The sequence below is a fragment of the Acartia tonsa genome, chromosome 13 (genome assembly GCF_053477335.1).
Source record: "Acartia tonsa isolate MP-2025a chromosome 13, ASM5347733v1, whole genome shotgun sequence".
In the NCBI taxonomy this organism is placed as follows: domain Eukaryota; kingdom Metazoa; phylum Arthropoda; class Copepoda; order Calanoida; family Acartiidae; genus Acartia; species Acartia tonsa.
In genome coordinates, this window is record NC_137272.1 from 33962877 (window position 1) to 33975616 (window position 12740).

Sequence of the window (12740 nt, forward strand, 5' to 3'; positions counted from 1 at the left end):
TTTTCACACTTTTTTAACAAAAAAAATATTATCTTATTAAGTGCATCTTAACCAGTCTAGCAGTTTCTGAGATCTTATGCTTTTACACATGTTTTAAAGTTTAGTAATCTATATATCTTACCAGCTTTCCGTATACATCCTACTAACTATCTTTTCTCCATCTATCTATCTATTATCTATCCAAATATTGATAATCAACCCAGAGAACCTAAGGGATAAGACAATGGACGATAAATTGATATACAATAAATCCCTAATTAGTATAAACAAAACAATCCTTTCTGTAGATAAAAACTATTGACTTGGACAATACTGGTTTGAAACAAACCAATCAAAATCCAATAAATAGTACTCAAATTTTTTTGCAAACAAATAAAAAACGTTTAGTACCAGTGTAGTTTACTGTCCAATGTCTCCTCCCCCCCTGCTAATTACCCTTTCTAACATTGGATATTTGATAGGTGGATATTGTGATAGATTCTCGCATACCCTGATAAATGTTTCTATAAAATGGTTAATATACCTATACCCATAATGACTATGCACTATCCTCTCCTCTTACCATTGAAAACGATAATATTGACCAATATATGAGGACTCTATTAGCAACGTAAATTGACGACAAAATAAACCTTTCGCAATAACCGCGTATTTCATATCAACCTATCTATTCAACATACCTTGTAAAAACTGGATCTCTTGGCTGACTTTTGATGGGGGTATCCATAAGGCAATGGTTTTTGATAAAATTCAGCCCAGTCTCGTTCAGATCTGAAACTGAACCATTTGAGCATGTTCCCGGACGGGGGATTGGAACCTGAAAAGCAAAATTCTAGTTAAAAAACAAGGATGACTATATTTATAAGAGCAAAATAAACGGGGTTGACTTTCAACCAGAAGCGTGATAAAAGAGGTTTGAAAATCCCTCTTAGAATTGAAATTGGAAAGGCCTCCCTTATAAAATATACACCTTTGGCAAAATATTGTGCACGCCACTGCTTTAACATAGTCAAATTTGAATAAGAAGTATCAGAATTACAATAAATGGATGCATATTGTTAGTTTTAATTAAAAGTAGCTTTGCTCTTTGAACTAAAATTTGAAATTTTATAATTTTCTCCCTTTGAGTGTCGTTGTGATGTACATACAATAATCATAGGAAAGCTTCGCTTTTTTAATCATCCATTTAAAAACAAAAATATTCACCTGAGATTTTGGGATAGGTAACCAATTTGAATATAGGTTTGCCTAAAATTAAAAACAAATATAAAAATATTAAACTGTTTGTAAGTAAAAAAAATCATTTTAGTTCGCTTTTTTACCTCTATTCCAAGGCTGGTATTGGCACCGCAGGGTTATTACTCCTCTTAAGGGGTTAGGCAACCCCCCCCCCCATTCTTTTATCTTTAATTTCTTTTAAAATCATGGTCGGGAATATTTTCAATGCTCGAAAGGCAATTTTTGGGAAAACACAGATATCAACAACTCAATAAGGTAAGAAAATTTAGTTGTACCTGGTCCTTGAAATCACCAGTGAAGGCCTCATTGATATCCTCCAAGCTGAACCTGCAGACAGCACTGCCAGGTATAGAGTTGTCAGGAGTTGTAAATACCATGTAGATCACCTAAATATTAGATAGATAGATAGCCAGGTATAGAGTTGTCAGGAGTTGTAAATACTATGTATATCACCCAAATATTTGATAGATAGATAGATAGCCAGGTATAGAGTTGTCAGGAGTTGTAAATTCAAAGTAGATCACCTAAATATTAGATAGATAGATAGATAGCCAGGTATAGAGTTGTCAGGAGTTGTAAATACCAAGTAGATCACCTGAATATTAGATAGATAGATAGACAAATAAATATATCTATTAGATAGACAGATGGATAAATAGATAAAAGTATATATACATAGATAGATATATTGATAGATTGATGAATAGATAGACAAATAGATAGATAAATAGCCAATTAAACAAATGCAATATGCAAAATAGTAACCCAAAATTTTAAAATCATTAAATCAACTGTAAATCGCACAGCTATATTGTAAATGCCAATTTTAATGACCAACGTTCGATAGGAATAGTTATTATAACAAAAAATCGTATTTATTTTCACCCATTTTTATTTATTTTTTTGGAAAAAAATGTTGATTTTAAGGTTTTAATAGATGTCTTAAGACTGCAGATAGAATGTTTTAATATGTCCACTTTAATTGACAATCCAGTATTAAGGTTTTTGGGCAAGCTTTATGCAGGTCTCGGATGGTTTGAGGCTATGTTCCTGAACTCCCACTCCCTCCCCTAGAGGCTAGATGTGAAGTAACTATTATTATGTTAAATACTTGATAATTTGTCCAAAAAAATCTACCAATTTTTTTTGCAATTAAAAATTTCTGGCCTAGATTTTTTTGTTTTTACTAAATTAATTGGCCATATCTTTGTGGCATCATGATAAAATCAATGCCATAACTTCCTTATTTATTAGATCATATCATTTCATCATTAGGGGGTGTCAATACTCCCCCCCCCCCCCCTGTAAATTCAAAGTAAAAGAATCTCTGTCTGTGTGTGTGTGTGTACCGAAAAATCTAGCTAACCACTGAACCGATGTGATTCTACTTTACAGGATAGATACTTAGAGGTTCTGGGAGGGTTTATAACTACTTTGGGGGAGAATACCACCAACCTCCCAAGAGAAATCTCTTATAGTTCTCTATAAAAGGAAATCATATCTGGAGAAATACTTTTAAACCCCCTAAACAGTATATTTTTTTTTCAAAATTGATCAATTCTGTAATAATTGTAAAAAATATTATATTCAAAAGGAAAGTAATTATTTTTGACTGACTTTCAAGTTTATAGTAGAATAGGAGTCAGGTCCCAGGCAAAAGTGAGGGGGGGGGGATAGAATATTCTTTGGGATGGTTGACTTACTCCCCCTAAATGTCTTAAAACCCATAAATGCTATTTTAAAGATCTAAAGCGGCACAAATAAAACCCTAAAACTGGCACACACCCTTCTACGTTGAAAAAAATAAAAATTTTTGGGGCATAACTGTTTTTATGGGTTTTGGTTGGTATGCTTAAAAAATGTTTAAATGTGCACGGCTATGTAGGAAGTAATTACCACAGTGAATTTTTTTGTCAAAAATGAAATTTTTGATTTTCTTAAAAAAGAAGTGTATAAAAAGTTCTGAAAATAAATTTTTCTTTTAATGTTTTTCGTAATTTTAAATTGATTCTTTGATTATTTAGAATTATATATTACAAGAATTTTACCAATTTTCATTCAAAAATCTAATTTAAAGATTTTTATCCCAATGTGCGGTTTTTAAGGGTGTTAAAGTAATTAGGTAATGACTGTATATTAGAGAACCCACTGAATTTTGCTATGATGAAGTACATAAGCCTGATCATACAACATTAAAGACTAGCATATGCGCCCATAGCATTTAAGGGTTCTGTAATTGAAGGCAAAGGAAAAGGAAACACAAATATGGTTTAGATTTAAAAATAATGTAGCCTAAACCCATCCCGGAATCAATGTTAATCTTCCATAGAATGGAGAACTCAATCGGTTTATTGGTCAAATGCTCCGTTTTTGTTTCAACCAGACAATTTGGAAATAGAAAATAATAAAATATTTTAGAAAACAGACGCTTCAAACTTTATATTTTGGGTCTGGATTCTGAATTCCAGCATATTAAAATTCGTGGATCCCCTGCCGAATATGTGAACGGTTTAGCGCTCATTTACTTCACGCAAATTAGGCCAGGGAAATAGTGGAGGTTAAAATTGACATTTACACCAGATAGCAAGGACATTGGGCCCCATTTTTTTTATAACGTTTTCTTATTCGTTGGATTAACAACTTTGGGGACGTTAGTTAATTTTTATTGGTTGCTTCATTAAGTTGACAGTTAATACGTTTTGACAACAATTTTAAATTACAGAAGGGGTAATTTCATTTATCATCATTAGGGATGTACACCCATTTATTGGCCATTGTCTTATCCCATTAGATCCCTGGTTAAACTTTATGCTGTAATTATATCGACAAAAGAAAAACACTGAAGTATTAGAATAACATTTCCTGCAGATTTAGTATTTCTCAATATTGCATTTAACATTGACATAAATATCAACAAAATAAAAAAGTATGTCGCTATTATATCAACCACTTTAATTCAATATCTAACTTTAAGAAAAAAACTATATATGGATGGTTTTGTTCTACGGTAATTGACCAATGATAGGCCAGTATACATTTTACCATTGGCCAATTACAATGTATACTGAACTATATTTGGGTATTTGTATTGCATGCCGTCATTTTTATTAGGCACTATAAGCTGCTTTATTCTACGATCTTTTTACTTTTCCCTTCTCCTCGTAATTAAAGGGCAATTATCGAAACAACAAGAGTATTAAAATATTTGCAGGGATCTGCAGGGATAAGACTATAGGGAATAAGAAAATAAAGTTTAAATAGATCCTTATTAAGATAATGCTTAAGTTATACTATAAGTTGTTATCATAACAGAAAATAATCTTTAATAGAGGACATAAAGGTAGGTAGGGAGGAGACATCGAACTGTTTATTACCCTTGTCACAATAGAATTATAATAACGATTTCTTATTGGTTGGCTTAACAACCTTGGGGACTTTCATTGAATTTTGATTGGTTGTTTTATTTAGTTTCAACCACTAATTGTCATATACAGAAGGGGTAATTGTGTGTATCATCATTGGAGATATGTATCAGCCATTGTCTTATCCCTTAGATCCTTTACATAAAGGACAGGCATTATCAATTTGCGCCAGGGTAAATTATTCTTTCATTGATACTCCTGGATCCCTGGCTATGACCTTTTCCGTCGAAATTTTAGGGGTCAGTTTTTGTCAGCCGTGATACATTTATTATTGCTGTACTTTACAACGGCAGGGATCTTAAGGAATAAGACAATGAATATTAAATTCATATATCCCCGTTGATGATAAACAAATTACCCCATCTATAGATTAAAGCTATTTCTTTAATTTTGGCAGTCCAATGTCCCCTCCCTCCCCTACTTTTCGGGGATAGAGCAATTGAATTTGGAAGATATGTTATATGTCTAGAAAGTTTAAAAACTGTTACACTATTCAAAGAAAAGTATCTTTTACATATTGAAATTTTACTTTTTAAACACAATTTCAGAATTTTATCATCCAGTAATATTTATTAAAGGTACATTTTTCCATTAAAACAGCTATTGGATAACTTTTTTGAAATTTTTCGCAAATCAAAATTGAAATGTCTTAACAATAACATGTTTTAACTGACGAAAAAAATGGAGGACAATGAGATTTTCAACAGATTAGAAATCACTGTTCCTAATTATATAGCGCACGCTTTTACTTGAAGAAAGAAATCCTGAAGTCACTTCTCTTCATTAAATTGTCAGGGATGGAGGAATATGAAAATGTATAAATTAATCTTTCTCAGATTTTTGGGAAGGAGGGGACATTGGACTGTAAATTATACGGGTGCCCAAAGTTTTAAACCACTTTATTCTGTTCGTTAGCTCATTAAGTACTTCTATTGAATTTTGATTTCATACAGTTTTTTAACTTTTCAACCAATAAATTTAATCTACAAAAGGGATAATTTTGTGTATTATCATTGGGCATATACAGAAATCTATCTTACACCTTGAGACCCCTAAGTAAAAGGTTTTAATTAGAGAGAAAATCGGGAGGGGCAGGACATAAGTGGTTAATTTAATACACAACCCTTTTCTTCTATAATAATAACCAACTTTCCAAAGGAACAGAAAAAATGCGGGTAATTTAATTTCTAGTCCATTCTTCTATTCCTTTTAGAAAATCGTCTAATGAGCTGAATAATTGGGAAATGGATTATGAAATCTAAAAGGTGTGTCATCGTTTCCGTATATAGTCACAGCCTCAAATCTTTAAATAAAAGTAACAGGAAGCATGTGTGTGTTTGTCTTTCTGAATGTAGCGAAGTATCTCGCTAACTTAAGAAATTATATGATTCTCCTTTACAGGGAAGCCTCTAGTAATCAATTGCTCATACAAAAATTTTATAAGATTTTGTGGAATTGATTGAATGCAAATCTAAATTAAAGGTCATCTTAGAAAGTATTTAAACAAAAAGGCCAAAATTAGTATGACGATTGAATTTATACAAGTAAAATAGCAATACTAAGATACATTTTTTAAGATAAAAAAGAACAGTAGTATTGAATACAGAAAATGCGAAAATATACTAGGTCATTATAATAATTATATTCTTGAACTTATTTTGTATTTTGCTATTATAAAATTTTTCATTTTTGAAAGAAACGTCTGATTAAGTTAAATCACTTAGATTTAAATGATTTTAAGCATGGATAGCTAAACTATTTCAATAGCAAATTTCTTAAATTAATGATTAATCAGAAATAGAGGGATTGTTCAATAGAGGCAAATTAATCTTTTTCTTAAATAGTTATCATATACGAAAATATTGTTTTTTTTATTATTATTAGCCGAGAACTTAGGAGAAAAGACATTTGACTATAAATTGATGAACATCCCCAATGATAAAAAACAAAATTACCCTTTAGTAGATTGAAATTTTTGGTTGAAATGTTTAGCCACTGAAGGTTTTAAGGAACCAATCAAATTACAATAAAAGTACCCAAAATTTCGGTACCCGTTCTATTTATAATACAATGTCCCCTTTCGTTTTATGGAAAATACATTTATCTGCCATTTATGTATCCCTTCCTCCCTGTGATCTTTAACCAATTTGTGTTTGAATCTTAAATATTTGTTGATTTACAGGGATGAGAAAATGGATGACAGGAAAATCATCTGAAAAGTCAGAGTCTGACAGGGAGTGAGAGGACATGTAAATCAGTAATAAGGTTTAACCAACAATCTAAAATAAATCTAAAATAATATTTGGGGGGCAAATGGAGAGGTCGTCAGTTTTACGATGTGTTGCCCCCCAACGACAGCTGAAAAACACGTATAGGTTTCGTGATTTTTTCCGATTAAATTTCGTTATTGGTATAAGCTGCATGTAAATGGTAAATTACACTGGTACATAGAGTTTTACAACAAAGTTATCCTATTCCGAGTCTAAAAAAATATGGGTGCTTTTGTTGAATTGTAATTGGAGGTTCCAAATTAGTAATGGCTAAACTTTTCAACCAATAACCTTGATCTACAGATTGGGAAATTCCAATGCTTTATCAGTTGAGAGTCCTGAAGCCAAACATAAGTTTTTTTGTTTATTGTCATATATCCTTGAATTCCTGACAATTAATGACTTATAAATTTGAGAAATTTTGCTAATATATACACATGTATCAGGAAGCTAAAGGGATAAGACAATAGCCGATAAATTGATGTACATCCTCACTAATAATACACAAATCGCACCTTTTGTAGATTGCAAATAGTGGTTTGAAAACTCAGCTTAATGAAACAACCAATCTAAATTCACTAAAAGCCCCCAGAGTTGTTAGGCCATCGAATAAGAATATGTTATTGTAAAACTTTGGGGTCTTGTGTAATAAACTGTCCAATATCCCATCCCTCCCTAAATATTTACACATATACATATATAGGTTAGGTTACAAGTAATTAGCGAAAATTTGTGGTTCTAAAGGGCTAGGGGCATGTAGGGGGGACTTTAATTGTTTACAAGCATGTAATATTTGTGTTAAGTTATTATGTAATAGAAAGAAACTCCAAGAAAGTAAAGGGCAATGGCGTTTAAATTAACGTTAGCTTTTATCAATCACGAACAATTATAGAAGAATTATATACACTAAATGAGGAGAAAGCCCAATCTGTCCCGATTTTGTATCAGTTTTAAAAAGTGCGATTCCTGTGACGTCATTCCCTTTTTCTTTCCCGAAACGTATATGACGTAACTGGAATCGCACTTTTAAAAGTGATACAAAATCGGGACAGATTGGGCTTTCTCATAAATGAGAAGATAAATTATCGATCATTTTTCTATCCAGAATTTCATGATAGGTGCAAGCAAATGTATTTAATTTAAGTAGGAAAAGAGAGGGGGAGAAAAAGAGATAGAGAGATAATGGTAAATTGGGGAAAGAGAAAGAGAGAGACGGACAGACAGACATGATCACGTTTACAGTAGCTTTGCTACTAAAACCTGAAATATATATTTTTTTTAAGACATATTGATGGGCGAAATAAATAATTTATCCACTAATAATAAGATTGATATATTGACAGACAAACAATTAGATATATAGATGGATGAATATAAAGTACATTTTTGTAAGCTTAGCTAATAGGAGGCAAAACAGTTACCTTGCCCCCGGCTATTAAAAGGGAGGTATATTCTGGCAACTTCCCTGTAATCAACATTGGACCCCCTATAACGCCCCGCCTCCCCCTGGTCACAGAGGAGGGAAATTGGACGGTAAATTATACGAGTACCCAAAGAATTAAAACTACTTTATCTTAATCGTTTGCTTAAAAATTTTGGATACTTTTGATTGGTGCTTTTAAGCTATGGGTGTCCAAACCAAGAATTATAATCTAAGAAAGGGGGGGGGGGGAAATAAAGAACCAGTCCCCCCCCCTAACCCGCGTATATTTAATGTCCAATTAACTGCAGTGTTTATATTAATTTGTCTGTCCGACCCTACAGGCAAAATCACGTATTTTAATTTTAAACATGAAATTTTTTGTATAAAAATATTTGATTTTATGTGATCATTTTCCTAACCATTTTGAATTTATTTCAAGTATGTATTTGAAACTGATTAATATCCTCTGAATAAGAACCGGTTCTCAGCCATACTGAAAAATCATGAATAACACCGAATTTTTGACAATTTTCCACAAATATTAAAATAAAGATAATAAATTATAACGAGAGGGGTGGGGGAAGAGAAATAGAATAAAACTATCTTTATGCTAAAATTAAAATGATAAAATTGCTAAAAAAAAACATCCAAAGATCTGTAAACCGCATTGTATTATTATGAAGGTTTAGTTGCTAGGGCAGGGCGGGGAATGTCAGAAAAATAGCCTAAAACCATCAAAGATATATTTTAAAAACTTTCATAATTAGTATATCAGTATTTTCCGAGATCTTTAGCTACAGACCAAAAAACGTTTTATCATAGGATATAGACGATTAAATAGATTTGTTTCTCAAGTTCAAAGTCAACCCAGGCCTGAGAAAATTTTAAACATGAATTATTTGTGTGCATTACTCTCATGGGGAGGGGATAGTATACCTTCAAAAATGTAAATTGGCCTTAAACTTTTCCGACAATCAAAAACCAACTTTATTAAAATAGGAGTACAAAAAAATTTTAGGACAGTCAAAAATCAAGTTATTTAAATTTGAAGGCAATATCTTACATTCTAGTGCCTTATTCCCTTGCTTCATAGTTAATAGTAAGCTATGACTTCCACTAAATTTCCTATTATACAAAGGACTATAGTTATTGTCTGAAGCTTGAAATATTAAAAACTGTTTGTATGAATAGTTTCAATTTTTCAGGGGGCCTTTGTAAATGTCTTGCGGTGGTTTTAGGCTATTTTCCTGACCTCCCCTAGAGACTAGTAACTCAGGGAGGTAGGGGTCATTAGACTGTTTATAAAAAAAGTTCCCAAAGTTTTTATAATAAAGTTTTTTTATTCATTGGCTTAATAACTTTGGGGACTTTTTGAATTTTGATTTGTTGGTCAGTTCATATTAAGTGTCCAAACGTTTCAACCACTTAATCTAAAAATGGGGTAATTTGTTGTTTCATCATTGGGAATGTACATCAATTTATCGGCCATTATCTAATCCCTTTATATCCCTGACGGAATGACAATACGCGGAGGTGATAGGACACTGTTGGATAATAACACTGACCAAAATAAAACATAATTTATGCTTTGTTCAGGCAATTTGACCGATGAACAACATCAGGCCTAATGTTTTATATACTAAAACAAATCATGGAACTAAAGGGATAAGACAATGACCGATAAATTGATTTACATCCGCAATAATAAGACACTAAATTACCCCTTCTGTTAATTACATTTAGTTGTTGAAACGTTTGGACAATCAACTTCATAAACCAACCAATAGAAACTCAAGAAAAGTCCCCAAAGTTGTTAAGTCAACGAATAAAAAAACATTGCTATAAAACTTTTGGGATTAATGTAATAAACAATCCATTGTCCCCTTTATTTCTGAAAACAAAATGTGAGATGTTTTTGCCTTTCTTCTTAGGGAGGATGACTTAATCTCCCTTTAAATAGCTTAAAACATGCTATGTCCATATCTAGGATTTACTTCGGTCAACCCATTTTAGGAATCTTAATGAATAGTCAAAAAGACCTTTAAGGAGATCTTAAGGAATAAGACAATGGACAATTAATTTTATGTATATAGTTGAAAATATATCGGTTGTAAAGTTTGAACACTACTTATTCGAACCAAATAATCAAGATTTAAAACAAGGATGACAACATCCATAAAAGCGAAGCACTGAAACGGTAGGACAAACGGACATTAACACTTGTATAGTGTTAGAACTTAATTATCATAATATAAATTTATAAGAGTCAAAGCAAAATTGTAAGTAAATTTGTTGAAAAACTGCTTGATACAGGAAAATTTTTATGGACATACTTACATTTTTAGGACTTGATTATAGAGTTGCTTCGCTTAATACATTATACTTTGTTGTCCCAGGAATCAATATACCAAAAATCAGATCAATCCGATGATTAGATCACATAAAAATTTGTTGTTAAAAAAGTAAAAAAATCAACATGTTTAAAATGGACGTACGGACATTTTGGTAATTTTGATTATAGAGTTGCTACGCTTTCTAAATCGTACCTAATTACTAAAGGAATCACCATGCAAAATTTGAAATCGATAGGACAATTCTAACATGCCTAAATTAACGGAAAAAGCTATCCGTTACGGACGTACGGACGGACGGACGGACGGACGTACGGACGTACGGACGGACGGACCGACCCTAATTATAGAAAAGCTTCGCTTTTAAAAAAAGTTTAAACAAGTTATAGACTGGATACCAGTTTATTTTACAGTTCAGTAAACATATAGGTTTATTTTTTCTCTGTACAAAAACTAATGCCTATAATTGGTCATTTTTGACCAATCAAATTAGAATGATAAATTTGAATTCTAGAAAGTTAAAGGTCAAATTTTTACAGGACAAATTTGCCTTTACCTTTGGAGGTCCTAATTTTACATGGTAATGAGTACCGACTGTTTGTCGGCCATATTGTTTATAAAATTCTAATGGTACAATGTTACAGGGAGGGAGGGGATATTGGACTGTAAATTTTACTTGTTACCAAAACTAAAGGTTACTTTATTAAATCTTTATTTGTTGGTTAAAACCAGAAGTGTATAAACATTACAATAAACAATTTTGATATACAGAAGGAGTAATTTTGTTTATCATCATTGGGGATGTACATTAGTTTATCGTCCATTGTCTTATCGCTGGAGATCCCTAGTTATTTATGGTTACGTATATCGTAGCCTACTCTACTCGTATGTGTGTTTGTCTGTCTTACCTTTTCTCCATTAATTGATGGTAGGAAGGCTGTGGTAGACTGTATGTGGTCAAAATAGAATGGGTAATCACCGGACACAGAACAATTCAACCTAAATAGAGAAGTGTTATTATTGTTTATCAGCTATCGAATAAGCCCCTTTGTAGCATGGTAACTCGAGAAATTTGTCGGGGAAATTAAATAAATAAGTTTGGTAAATAAAACAAAATTGGAGGGATGGAGAAGATATTTTTTTGTAGAGTTGATCTCTCTTGGGAGAATTTTAGTGTTAATCCTAAATTAATCAAAACCGACCCTGGACTCAAGAAAAGCTTCATTTTATCTTATTTCTATTTACAAGGATATTAATATCTAACGATCCTTTCCTTTATATCTATATTTCTATCCATACTTTTAAATTTATAAATCTATTTAGAATATTTAAATGTATATAATATAGCTTTGTATATCTATTTGTGTATCAATCTATATGTCTATCTATCCATCTATAAATCTTTCTATTGCCTTGTGAATAGAAAACAATTTTCACTTAACCAAAAATTTATCATAAATTTATTGTTAAGAAATATTTGTAAAATTGATTTATAACTAAAAAGTAAAAGTTTAAGAAGATTTAAAATAAAACAAGAATTTAAAAATTCATAATAGCGAAGCTTAACTAATCTAAAAAATAAAAAAAGATGTTAATTTGTTGTAAAATTGCCCAATATTTAGGATACTTTATTTGGAAGGATTTTTATTTTGTCTTATTTTAGAATCTTCTATCAAGCCATTAAAAAGTAAAAGAATAGCTACGCTTCTTAAAACTTAGTATCATTTAGCAATATATCATCATAATTTGTTTTAAATGTGCTTAAACGAAATGTCATATTTTAAATTTTTTCTTCAAATTTTCACATATTAATTTAGACATTAATTTTATTGCTTTCACAGAAGGAAAGAAGTATTCCAAAAAATAAATAGCATAAAGGACAGACAAGTTTACAAGCAGAGATATTTTATCTGAGAAAAAACTATTCTACTTGCCAAGTTCTGGTGAAATACTCGACACCCCCCCCCCTTATGCAATTTTATACCGACATAACTAAATTCTGATCCCCCCATGAAAAAATCGAGGTTCTAATATT

General features: G+C 31.5%; 1 protein-coding gene across 2 annotated transcripts in view; it reads right to left on the bottom strand.

The window, feature by feature from the left end:
* LOC145334954 (semaphorin-1A-like) overlaps positions 1 to 12740 on the bottom strand; it is a 197579-nt gene that overhangs the window by 73713 nt on the left and 111126 nt on the right. For both annotated transcript variants that reach the window (XM_080180594.1, XM_080180595.1), the window contains 4 exons: positions 11614 to 11704; positions 1515 to 1625; positions 1207 to 1248; positions 681 to 817 (listed from right to left, as the gene is read on the bottom strand). In XM_080180594.1, the coding sequence (XP_080036720.1) occupies positions 681 to 817; positions 1207 to 1248; positions 1515 to 1625; positions 11614 to 11704 (381 nt within the window). The remainder of the gene's footprint in view (positions 1 to 680; positions 818 to 1206; positions 1249 to 1514; positions 1626 to 11613; positions 11705 to 12740) is intronic.